Genomic DNA, 12,634 nt, shown 5'->3' with positions numbered 1-12,634 from the left:
CTCTTTGTGTCATTGTGTCAGGGTCCCTTTTAATCAGGAGGCGTGTCACCCTGAAGCGACATTCCGTTACTCTTCCAGTACCCTTCTCTCTTACATGTCTTTCCTGACATCAATTTCTGCTCACAAAGAACTCATTTTTCTGGTCCGTGATGGAAGCAGCAGCATCTTGAGACACCACCTCCGCCCCCTGGACTGCATCTCTATTTTGGTCAAGTCAAAAAAAGCCCCTTAAGGACAGAACAATAAGGCAGCTGCAAAATAATGAGACTCCAGTCAGCCGTGATGTACCACACAGGCATGCTGATGGCTCGCTTTAAAGTGGTCTGAGATGAATCTTCAACCACACCTGAAATCCCCTTGAATGGAATTCCCCCACTCATGCACACGTACACGTACACGTTCTCACAAACAAATGCTCACTTCCTCGATTCTTTCTCCGAGCTGCGAGATCAGAGAGGCAGCTGGCTTTGTCGGTGAACTTGAGCCCATAGCAGTTTGATCGGCCTCATTCTCTCTCGTCATTGTCACCGTCTCCGGCGGTTTCTGCCTCTGCATGCACCGCATCACATGAATGTGAAGCAGAAACTCTGCGGGGCCAAACAAAAGGGCCAGCTGTTTACCCTCTCCCGCTTTCAACTCCGGTGCAAGCGCCAATCGGCCCTCACCTCCATTTCTGTCTAAAGGTTAAGCTAATCTCATCACCCGGGGGTATTGCCACGTAACAGCCTGGTTTCGTCCCGGCTGTTTGCCAAGCCCAGGCCAGCCTCAACAAGATGTCCAGTTGTATAGTGACATCGAGGATGTCTGAGGTGGCAGGCCAACACTAGGGGAGTTGTGGAGAATGTGGCGGGGGGTAAGACTAACTGTGGACTTTCAGTGGCAGTAACTCAGTCACCTTTTTTCATGCCACACTCTGCACTATCAGCTCTTTCAGTAGGGCAACTCCCTCACGGGCTCCCTGTGGAGGTGGCCCCTGTCGATCTCTGAGCCCAGGGCTATAGGTAGAGCGCGACATAAATGAAGGCTTTGTGGCCCTCGCTATACTCCAGAGCTCTAAGTGTCAGAAGGTCACCACAACGGGAGGGGGTATGTCGGGGAGAGAAGAAGAGAAGCAGAAGGGAGTGGAGAGAGAGCCACTAAAACTTTGGATTGTTTTCCTGCCAGCCAAATTAAATAAAAAAAAAAACAACTTGCAATCCTCTGAGAGCGTATGCAGCCAAACCAGTCTAGTGCACTGGTAGTACCGCTGAGCAAGAGAGGCTTGATAGGACACTTCTCATGGCTCGTGGGGTTGTTCATAACACAAGGCCATTTTTAACTGACATCAGTAATTTAGAGCCCTTTGACCTCTCGGCAAAACTTCCTTAGGGATGCCGAGTGCTAAAGTTAGTGAAGCTTAAGCAAACAAATGTATGTAAACATGCTTTGCATTGCTGTCATGTTCATTAAGACTGCACTAAGCAGGCGGTAATTAACTAACACATTTCTACACCCAAAGCCTGTTGTTGATTTAACGATACAAGCTAAACTTCCAGAGGATCAGTGTCAGAGCCACATGCAAAATATTTTACTAACCACTCAGAGGTCTTGTGACATTTTTAATCACATTAAAGGTATTTTTTGTGAACCTGCTATAGCATTAAGGTAGATAAGCTGAATAGTGACCTTCGGAAGCAGCACTCTGACAAATGCTCATTATGTGACTCTCATTTAAAGCCTGAAAATGCTTGATTCCGACCTTTAAACAGTCATTGCAGCAGAAGATTCTTTAATCAGGGACACGTTTTTACAGTGTCAGTGTTTTATCAGTTATTTTCTGAGAGCTGATAAACTAGGTGTGGGTAGGGGTATGTAAAGTAGGGGGTTGTGGGTGTGCGTGTATGTGGGTGGGTGGGTGTATGTAGAGAAGGGGGTTGGTAGGTGCGTGCGTGTGTGTGTGTGTGTGTTATGTAGGGAAGGGGGGTGGTGGGTGTGTGGTTGTGTTTGTGGGGGTGTGTGGGGGTGTGTGTGTGGGTGTGGGTATGTGTAGAGGAAAAGGTGTGCAGCCACTGAGAATGATTGGATTAATGCATTTTCTGCTCATTAGGGCTCTCAAATATGCTTTCAGGCTCCTAAAGCCCTTCCCTCTACCCCATAATCCCCTTGTAAGAATGCACCGGTCGATCCGGTTCAAATTGCCCCTGGGGTCGTAATATTTACCTGCATTTAAAAGTAAGGTAAAACACCCAATAATTCCTCTGTGTTAACCCTGTTTGGATACTATATGGTATATCTTGAAAATGACGTTTGGTGCTGAAATACACTCATACTATAGCTCTGTGTACTCGATTCACAATGCAACCCCAATGCCCTCTGACATCATACATGGTTGCTATGATACTAGACTATGTAAGAAGAGTACTGTATATAGAGAGGCTGGAGATGCAATCTGTTCATCTTTGTTTTACATTTTTAAGCACACAGGGAGTTCTTTATCTTAATACATTTGGTGTACATTTCTAACGCATTAGTTACCCTTTAGTCGTGCCCCATACTTCAATGTCATTGTAAAGTTATGGGAATATTGTCTTTTCCCAAACTGCTGTAATAAAACATTCCTATGTTTATTGCACATTATAGTCAAAGTGACTTTGTTCAATGTTTTATTTAAGCCTTTTTCCCCAAACATTTTTAACCTTTCACTGTTTCAGTGGTACTTTTAATACTCTATGTGTTTTGGTCTGTGATGGCTTGAGTGTGTTTTATGCATGTGTGTTTTATGCATGTGTGTGTGTGTGTGTGTGTGTGTGTGTGTGGGTTCACTACAGTGTCATTAACATTCCAGCAGCCATGTCGGCACCGCTAACACTGCACTGCATGATGAGACAGCTCAGATTCTCTGTATGATCACACATACAAACACACACCCCTCCCATGTTATACAGGCATACACATGTACATGCGCACACACACACACACGCACACACAAACACTTTGTCACCTCGCTATAGTATTACCCGAGCTGACTTTCCCCATTCCTCGTCTTGATTGAGATGTCCGACCCAAACAAGTTATTTCATACAACATTTGTATCTGGTTCACTTGGTAGAAGCAATATGAGTAAATTTCAAGCAATTATCCTGCCAGTGTCCTTAGGCTGGGTACCCTGTTTTGGAAGCACTGGAGTTCGGCAGAAACATTTCCCTCTGTTGGTAGGTGTGCAGGCCCACTCTGTTGGCCTAAAGTATTCCAACATACCAGCTTGTTTTCGCAGCTCTGCCTCAAGGGTCTAGAAAAGGCAGTGTACAAAAGGAACTTTCAGGGAACCCACTCTGATGTAATCAGGCCATGTGCCTACATGTTGAAGGGTGGGAATCCTTCTGCCTCACAGCTGAGAGGACACAGAGAATGACAGATATCAGCACTTTTTTTGTTCAGACATTTACCTTCATGCCATGCCTGTCATCCTTGGCACCACAGACAGACCAATTCAAACGATGTCTCTTAGCTGTAAAAAAAAAAAAAAAGAATATTTGGAATACTCTCTGCTTGCATCATCGTGTCTGTATGTTTACACCCCCCCCCCTTTTTTTTTTTTTACATCATACTTGTTTAGAAATGGCTGAATATGCCAATGTAACACATTCACCAATTTTATGATGATATCCACTTTTTAAGAAATATATTCCAAGTGTACATTTGAAGTCTAAAGCTGTGTGGTATCACGCACAATTTGTTTCTGACCCAAGATGCTCTGGTGCCTGGTGATTTTTGGGTAGCAGACCACTTTAACAACCCCAGCAGCACCCCTGGAGCTAAGCTTTACCGTCGCAAACCCTAAATCACTATGAATCACACAAACCACACAAAACACAGAGGATTCAGAGTAAGAATTTATTTTAAAGTTACAAAATATTTAAGAAAGGATATTTTAATTTTTTTTTTTTACATAAACTGTACAGAGATGATGCATGTTTATCTAATCAACTTCGTAACAACAGCTAGAAATAAGTTTTATTAAATAGAAAACTGGATAATTAAATGACAAAAAGACTGGTTCATAGGTTTGCTGTACAAAGTAAAAAAAAGAAAAAGAAAAGAGTTAAAATGGAATCCATGTTGTAGTGCCCTGATACAGTGATTAGGCCTCTTGATAAGGATTGACAATTATCTTACACACATATTGTAATGGCCTTGCCACCATATTATAATAGCTAAAATATTGGCCTCTTTGGTTCCATTATAAGGTTCATACATTTCCACAAAATCAAGCTTACTACTATAAAAATAACTTTCTCAATATCATTTTGTTTTTTTTGCCTTTTTTTAATCTCTTTTTTGTCTTTTAATTATTTTCCGCAACTTTTCAGTGCAAATATTTTAACAATCATCCGCTTTGGAAAGCAAGCGAAGATCAGATTTCAAGTATCTATTAAGAGTTTAAAGATCAGCATGTGAAAACGTTCAGTCTGATGTGGTTCGGGATTACTGTACACTGCATAGCTTGTGCGGCACTTTTTATTACCGGGACTATGAATGAGGGGAGGGGCGCCTCTCGAGAGCCCTTTTGAAGGCATTTTGATAGGCAAGTGCTTTTAAATTGTGCATTTTGAGCGCTTTTGCAAGTGCCTGCGCTGCCAGCTGGTGAGTATGACACCGCCTCCACAGAGCACATGGTGCCGACAGCATTTATGTGCCACTGAAACTCACAGCCAAAGAGCTATGACATCATACTTCACCTGTTCGACCTTACTCCTTGGTTCGGCGGTCTGCCACACAGACAGGGCGAGGGAATCAGTTCTGTCGCGTGCCGGCATCATCTGCATGGCCACTTGCAGGTCTGCGCTGACCCTACCCGACTGATACGTAACAATGCCACAGGTCATTTCAGTCAGGGTAATGGGACTGCTTTGAGGAACATGATGTCATATTACCGAGGACTCCACCTTAAAGGGATGGCTTGTCAGTGTCTTTGAAATGCTGTTGAAGTGCTGTTGTTCTGAAGTGTATAGGACGTTGATATGTCAGTGCTTTTACCAGTCTTGGAACGGGTGCTGAGAAGAACACATTCCAATGGGCAATACCAGCTTGTCACAGGTACAGTCAGACATAACCATCTTTTGCCTCTGTTAGAGAAGAGAGGACGACACCATTTTTTTTTAAAGTCTAGAAATGGCAAACTAGATTAAACTTTTGGTGATAACCTTTCCCTTCTCATTCCAATGCTTTTGTGTTCATTAGATGGGATTGAATCACTAATCCATCACGTATTTCCACCGCTTGTTCATGCAAAGATTGTATGCTCTGAGTGGACATATAATAACATGTTTCTATATGCATGTGGTACACAAGGGCCATAAATATGTCTGCCACAGTTTTTGTGGCATCGTTCTCTGACTAGATTCAAACAGGTCTCAGGCACAGCCGCATTCCTCTACGATCATGTTGGGAACGTCCCGCTTCACGATGTTGTACTCGTCGTCGAAGTACAGCATGGACATGGTGCTAAGCTTGGTGGGGATGCAGCAGGAGTTCACGGAGCCGGGGCTCATGCCCCGCATGCGGTACTGGTTCACCACAGCTGTGTGAAAGGAGGACGCTGAGCCCGGCACACCAGCCATGTAGGCCGGGCAGTTGCCCTCGCAGTAGTTCCCGAAGTAGCCGGCCGGCGCGATGATCCAATCGTTCCAGCCGATGAGGCGGAAGTCGATGTAGAACTGCTGCCGGCAGCACAGACCGCCACTGCTCCCGTCGCATTCCAGGCCCCGCTTGCGGATGCGGTGCTTGGCATCCGCCTGACGGGCGCGCACCACCAGGAAGGGCCGGTGCGAGGGGTCGGCCGTGTCCACCAGGATGGGCGCCACACTGGCAGCTTCGCAACCCTCACAGTGCACGTCCAGGTCCTGCCTCCGGCCGCCCGAGCCCAGCACGGCCCGCACCGCCTCCAGCAGGGGGAAGGTGTGCCAACCACTTCGCTTCAGCTCCACCCGCTTCTCCACCAGGGGGCCACGCCTGGTCTGGCCGTCCGACTTCGGGTGGTACACCCTCACCATCACCTTCCGCCGCAGACCCTTCTCCAAGCCCCCGGGCAGCAGCTTGAAATACAGCCACAGGCTGGCTTGCAGTACATGCAGGTTCTGGTTCCCCTCGTTGGAGATCAGGAAGAAGAGGCTCGACTTGGATGAAGCCAGATCATCTATACAGTAAGGAAAAAAAAGAAGAAGAGAGGAACAATTTTAAGCATATGCATTCCTTTGATATTAAAAGACATTAACTTGACACATGGCTGAAGGCTATAGTGTAAAAGTGCCAAAACATTCCGAAGATCTATTCCCGCTTATTTATACCTGAGGTGGATTTGGAATTACATGTCTAACATTGCTCGGCTGATCACATGACAGCCCAGGCAGGTCCAGATTCCTCCAATGATTTTTCACTCTCGCTTATATACGCTGCCTGGGCTGAGTGGCTGTACACGGCCCTGGGCCTGGGCCCAGTTGGCCCTGTGGTATGGGCTGCAGATGCAGGGGGGCAGGGGCGGACGTGGGCCCTGCACCGGGGGGTTCATTGAGTTCGCAGTGAGTGTAGAGAAAACCCGGAGCTCCCGGAGCCTCAGAGACTGACAGCACAATGCACCCTGTGAGGTATTAGGAGACAGCCGTGGCACAGCTTAGCATTGAGCGTGTGGCCTTTAAATAAAAGGCATGATGAGGAAAACTAAGGGCAATTTACATGACACTAGCTACTTTCTAAATACAACAGTATTTAGAATATAGTGCGGCCTTTTGAAAAGTTCAGGACGTTGAGCTTTTGTTTTCCCCTTTTAAAACCATTTTCCAGAGCCAACAGATAATTACGGATATCACCTTAGCAGTGAATGGTGTAATTAATCATATTCCATGTGATCTTTGTCTTGGTATAAGTAGTGGAGATGCTTACTGCTGGCACATGCCGAAATGGTTAAACTACCTTGTTTGCAAACTGAGAAGGTGAGGTCAGTGTCAACAGCTTGCCTCAGAAGACGGCTTGTTTCTCTGACAGTCTGCCTGCCCGCGTGTTGCTTCGGCTTTCCGTGCACTCGGCCCTGTCCAGACTCGTCTGGCTCTCTGCTCTCTGGCAGGGAAGCTAGCCTCTCCACAGTCCCACACTGGCACACAGCTAAAGCCCAAGGGGGCCAAAAGTAAAGCCCTGGAGAGGTGGTGTCAGGTGTTAAAAACAACAACCCCCCCCCCCCCCCACACACACACACACACACACACATACACACACACACACACACACACAAAAGTAGCCCAAAGAGAGTTACAGAAAGAGAAGTTAGCAAACAATTTGCCGTGCATGTTTTTGTCCTCGTGTGTGTGCCCCCTGGTTATAAATATTCCAGCATGGCCTGTGCAGAGAAGTGTTTCAATGCCTGTCTCAACAGCTCCTGCTCAAAAATAAATGACATATATCCACACAAGGGAGTGGTCTGAATGATGTACTGGAACAACAATGTCCACTAGCATATAAAGTCCCTCTGAGCATAGAGGGAGGAGTGCAGCCTGGAAAGTGGCCACATGACCCTCTGCCAACACTCTGATTGGGCGCGCCCACTCTCAGCTGAGCTGGACCACAGATGGGCACCCAGCACTGTCTGTCCGACTCCATGGGAGGCCAGGGAAAGATGGGTTGATTATTGGCTTGCATTAACACTTCACTGTCTTACTGAGCCTTTTCAGACAGACCTTTCCTGTTAAGGTGTCTACATTTCTGTGATCTCAGAGAGGCAAACAGAGGTGAGACAGGCCATAATAACACTTAACAATTTAGTATGCAGACTGCTTGCTCAAGCAACTGTCCTCACGTAAGTGGAGAACAAGACAGTAAGACACCTCAGCAAAATCGGAAACAGTCACTCGGGTAAGAGCTGCTTGACAGCTATCGACCTGCTAGCCGGGAAAATCAGCCATGCGAGTTTACATTGGTACACCAACTCTGAACGCTCCAGGGCTGGAAGCTCTGGGATGAGAGGACAGAAGTCCCAGGACTCAGCGGATGCCTGGGTGGGCCAGTCTTTCCTTCATGTATGCTGCAGCATGTTCGTACCTGTGCTGCCAACAAACAACACGGCTGGTAATCCACTACACTCATTACTCAACAGCTCAGACATCCTCGGACCACACTCTGCCACACCATTCCCAGACAGTGGTGTAGCTTGCCAGCACAGCCATTATGGCCTACTTTCCCCCCCTGGGAATCCTTGTGAGGAATGTCGAGCATTGCACGGGTAACTGGACTTTTGACCATATAAGCAGGTGGCTCGTTCTCAGCGCCTCGCTGGAGACCGCATTCATGCTTGAAATGCTTCACATGAATTGCTTGGCCAAGACATCAGTGAGACCAGAAATACAGAGCGCTGTCTGATTAGATTCTGATTCTTTGCCAGTCTCTCAACATGGCAGCATCTAATTTCCACAACTGGATACGATGTAAAAAACAAACAAACAAACAAACACATACAGACAATAAAAAACAACAACAACAACAAAAAAAACAACACAAATAGTTCCTGAAGGGATTCATTCAGATGCAGTATGACTGATATTGCTTATAAAGAACAGGTCATATTGCAAAAGCTCTCTTATGCTGAGAACACTGTGACACACTTATTAACGTCAAATAATAAAGCCTAATTCCATGTGCTGGACTGGGCGTGAAGAGTTCAGTGGGTCCGAATGGCTATGGATAAATGAGAAGCGCACATGTCTCGCTTCGCTCCCGTGGCTACGGGACACCAAATCCTTCTGGAACAGCTCGTACGATGGCGTTAGTGGAGACGTGAAACTGGCAGTTGTCCTCACCTGCACCTTGGCAGGCTTCATCTCCCCACTCTCCTACAGCAGGGTGTGAGGCGCAAGCCCGCCCCCTGGCCAATAACGGCCCATCGCGGCATGCGGCGGAGCAAAGGGAAGCATCCCGCCCTACCTCGAGTGTGGCCTGACCTGCCACACAGGCACTGATTTGCTCGCTCGTCGCCCGTGAAGCGAATTTCCGGGGGCCTCTTCGGGACGGACGTGTCCTAAGGTGGAGCGGAGGGCCGTGCAGCTCGGAGCAGAAAGCCCTGGCTGGTAGCCCCGGCTCTGGGGGTTAGCGCCAGCTGGCCCTGAGGCAGAAGGGGTCTAGAGAGCAGGGACCGAAGCCAGATCCGTGACACAATGCAGCTCAAAGGTTCAAAGGTGTCATGAATAATGGGGGCAAATGCAAAGAGGCCTGCATTTGCTTTGATATTTTAAAAACATTCTTTGCAGAACTGCGATATGAGCAGCCCCCCCCCCACCACCACCTCCAACCCAGACCCTGTCATCCACTACGACTCAAATGTCTCATGCATTATTCTGTGATTTCTTTTGTTTTCTTTTTTTGTTGTTCCCAATGTTGACATATTGGGTTTAGCAAGAACGTACAGTGCTCTACCAATAATTACCTCTCTTTTGTTCCCTTGTCATGAGTGTGTTCATATCATCTTGGTACAGAAATGGGTTTGTGGATGGTCCAAGCTAACTGTAGCATAAAGTGTTTCAGACTAGGGGATAGGAAAGACACCTTTATAAACATCAGGTCTTATCTTTCACTTACGTATTTTCCAATGTTCTTTTCAGTCACTGAAAGTATCTCTAGAAGAAAGAAAATTAAGGCATATTTGGATTCATCACTTACCCACCATATCAACAAAGACAAAGGTGAGCTATATAAAACTGTGTTGATCCCTCTGGGTGTGCTGAATGTGTCAGAGAGTGTCTGTACTCTTCAAGCTCCGTATATTTCCCTGGGAGCTGGATAAATGGCCATCTGAATTTTTGGTTCTGTTGTAAGTGGTGATGTCACTGCAAAGTTTTAGTCTTGAAGCGAGAACCAGGACTTGAACTGTTGCTAAGGCAATAAAGGGTTGTTATGTAAGGTTTAAAATTAAGGCTTCTGACAACATATTAGTGCTGGATGATACAGAAATTAGTCATAATAGTTTTATCTTCACATCTTTCTTTATTCCCTGATGCCCCGTGATTTAACTGCCGTGTTTACGCCCACTTCATGTCTACATTCAGGCAACCTAGTAACGATTTTCCGGCTATGTTCAGTGAAAGTTTTGTCAATCTATTTGCGACTGGAATTATCGGTGTCATTAGTAAAACTACTACGACTCCAGATGTTCCAAGAAGTTATTTTAACGTCGGTTACAATAAATCGACAATAAAAGTAATACCCCTGCTGAGAAATTAATCCGTTCCATATATGTGAAAATTACGATGATTTATTAATGGTCTGTAACGTCACATTTAGACAGAAACGTTTACACACCTGACTCGGCGAAACTGATGATTTCTGACGTTTCCTCTAGCACCTCGTTATTGTAGGCGGCTTGTCCATCCAAGTTAGGAATCTCTAACCTCCCGTCTTCTCTCACTTTGCCGGCATGGAGTTTCCTCAATGCAGTGACCATTGCAGCCTTCGGGATAGGGTGAGTTATATTAGGTCTCTGCTTCATCTGTAATCTGTTCAGTATATGTCTCTTAACCGCATCCAGGAAGTCTATGTCTTTTCTGTCAGAGTCATCTGGATGCCCGAGTAAACACGATGCGCACGACTCCTGGGACCCCGTTTGCGTCTCCGTTCCCGGGGTCAGTGCACACTGAATTGATAGTAGGCAAACCATAAAACACGTTGCTAAGACGATTATATTCATTTTCTCTTCAGTGGGGTGGCTGGCGATTGTCTTTAAGTGCACTGAGTTTCTCCAGGGGTTTGCTTTGCATTTACAAATCCGTCATTCCAGGTAAATCGACGCTGTGCGGCCACATGACATATTTAAACAACGTGTTCTTAAAAATAACTAAACAAATAAGTTAAGATTCTACTTAAGAAATGTTTTTTTTGTTTGTTTTGTTTTGTTTTTTTTGTTTTGTTTTTTTAAGTTACAACCGGTAAAAACCTCCAGCAGTTACCTTAGAGAGACGTCCATGTCTTTTGTCATACTAAAGGATGTAGAAACTTAGTCCCGTCCGTTTAGTGATGGGGATTAACTTCGAGCATCCAAACTCAACCTCAGTCGAAGGCAGCTGACACAAAACTTGAGAACCTCATTCTTTGTAGAAACAACGGTGGTCTTATGGCTGACATGTCAGTCTCCCAGTCACGGTATGTGCAAGGTAAACATAACTCAGAATGCCCAGCTGCCGTCTGATTGAACAAGTTATTATTCCTTTGAAGCGCTACGAGGTCAAATACGTGTTCTCCTGGATCCTTCGTTTTAAAGTCCAGATTGCCAGTTTGTAATTTTTTAAACGATGTTTTTCATTATCCTCCTGTCTCCTCTCAGTCGGGAATGCCAGTGTTCCTGCGCGTATGCGCATAGACCGTGCGCCCTCGTGGAAAGGATGTTGTCTTTAAGTCTTTTCTCCCGTGCAATCACGACGCAAAGCCACCGCACGCCGAAACTTTTTTTATACTTGAAACCACGTGGGGCGTTGCACCAACTGGAAACGAGAACTGCGGGTGATGGAGCTACTCCAGCATATGATTAACAGTTCATGTGGCCAGCCAAGGTGAATATGCTAGACATCTATGCTAGGCTCTACTTTTAAAATCACACTTTCTTTTTGGATGTCAGTCATTCAGTCACTCTCATGATTTCTCTAACGATTTGGAGCGTTCTTTTATAACATAGCATGGTCATACGTGAACACCATCAAAATGATCAGTTATCAATAATTTATCAAGGCTGGTTAAAAATGTTAATATCACATTTTTATTACAGGTTACTGCTTTCTTTCAATTTAACAGTCCTTCGGACAATCAAAATGCGCTAAAGTTTAAACAATAATGGAATAATGAAACTTGGGTTTTCATTTTGTTGTAATGTATCTGCGGCAATTATGTTTGGAAATTTTATTATCTGAGTTCAGTTTGCCTTTCGTTGCATACAGAGCCACGCCGGGAAGACTATCCTTTTCATTGGTGTTTTGGCGCCCTCTCTTGAGTTTACTACATAATGCCACATAATGCGTGTCAGATCATCTGGCCCGATATCTTTTCTGCAAGAACTCTACCGGGATTTTAGCTACTTGTCCTTATCACATCCAATAAATTTACATGTGCCACATTTAACCGACACTCTTATCCAGAGCGACTTACATATTTATCAGCATTACAGGAGTACTACAGTAACCTAGCAATAGATGCAATAGGTGTGTAACGACAGACGAAACAAGCCTATTATACAAGAGAACCACAGACATCTGAGAATGACTAGACGTCGACGTGAAAGCACTCTAAAAATAACTGCCTTAACTGAGCGAATGTCGGGCCAATTTAATTCAGGTTAGTAGGTCAAGAGATCATTTCACATGGTGCACCTAAACAGGGGCGTAAGCATCTCTTGTTTTATGTGTAACAAATGGACTAGCCTATAGCCTAAATGGACAAACAATATGTAAAAGAATTGAGAAATCTGTTTCCAGAGAAATGTTTTGGACAGAGGTCTTTCATCAGCTGTGCAAGCAAAGTGCTTCAGAGACATTTGGCTTGCGCAGCTGATGAAGGACCTCTGTTTGAAAAGTGCTGTTCCGCTGGAAACTCTGTGTACTTTACTGCAATTTTGAAATCTCTACATCTCTTA

General features: G+C 45.4%; 1 protein-coding gene and 1 long non-coding RNA gene across 9 annotated transcripts in view; one reads left to right on the top strand and one right to left on the bottom strand.

Moving 5' to 3' along the window:
• The window catches only part of inhbb (inhibin subunit beta B), a 42,322-nt gene extending 30,849 nt beyond the window's left edge, over positions 1–11,473 (bottom strand). For 3 of the 8 annotated variants that reach the window (XR_014125391.1, XR_014125394.1, XR_003412284.3), the window contains exons 1-3: positions 10,318–11,473; positions 4,719–6,175; positions 3,426–3,487 (exon numbers count right to left, since the gene is read on the bottom strand). Coding sequence is in view for 2 of the 8 variants with exons in the window: in XM_027032965.3 (XP_026888766.3) it covers positions 5,394–6,175; positions 10,318–10,702 (1,167 nt within the window). In the remaining 6 variants the exon portion in view is untranslated. Of the gene's footprint in view, positions 1–2,625; positions 3,269–3,425; positions 3,488–3,805; positions 3,825–3,859; positions 6,176–6,948; positions 8,938–10,317 lie in introns of those variants that run through there. The other 5 variants (XR_014125392.1, XR_014125395.1, XR_014125393.1 and 2 more) reach the window with 5 other exon arrangements.
• The window catches only part of LOC113592192 (uncharacterized), a 55,917-nt gene that overhangs the window by 40,036 nt on the left and 3,247 nt on the right, over positions 1–12,634 (top strand). Inside the window, exon 3 of the long non-coding RNA XR_014125397.1 lies at positions 9,621–9,701. This is a non-coding gene — a long non-coding RNA (uncharacterized LOC113592192). The remainder of the gene's footprint in view (positions 1–9,620; positions 9,702–12,634) is intronic.

This window comes from Electrophorus electricus, chromosome 9 (genome assembly GCF_041902795.1).
Source record: "Electrophorus electricus isolate QZ-2024a chromosome 9, ASM4190279v1, whole genome shotgun sequence".
Lineage (NCBI taxonomy): Eukaryota > Metazoa > Chordata > Actinopteri > Gymnotiformes > Gymnotidae > Electrophorus > Electrophorus electricus.
The sequence above is the reverse complement of the archived record's forward strand: the minus strand, read 5'-3'. Positions and strand labels throughout refer to the sequence as shown.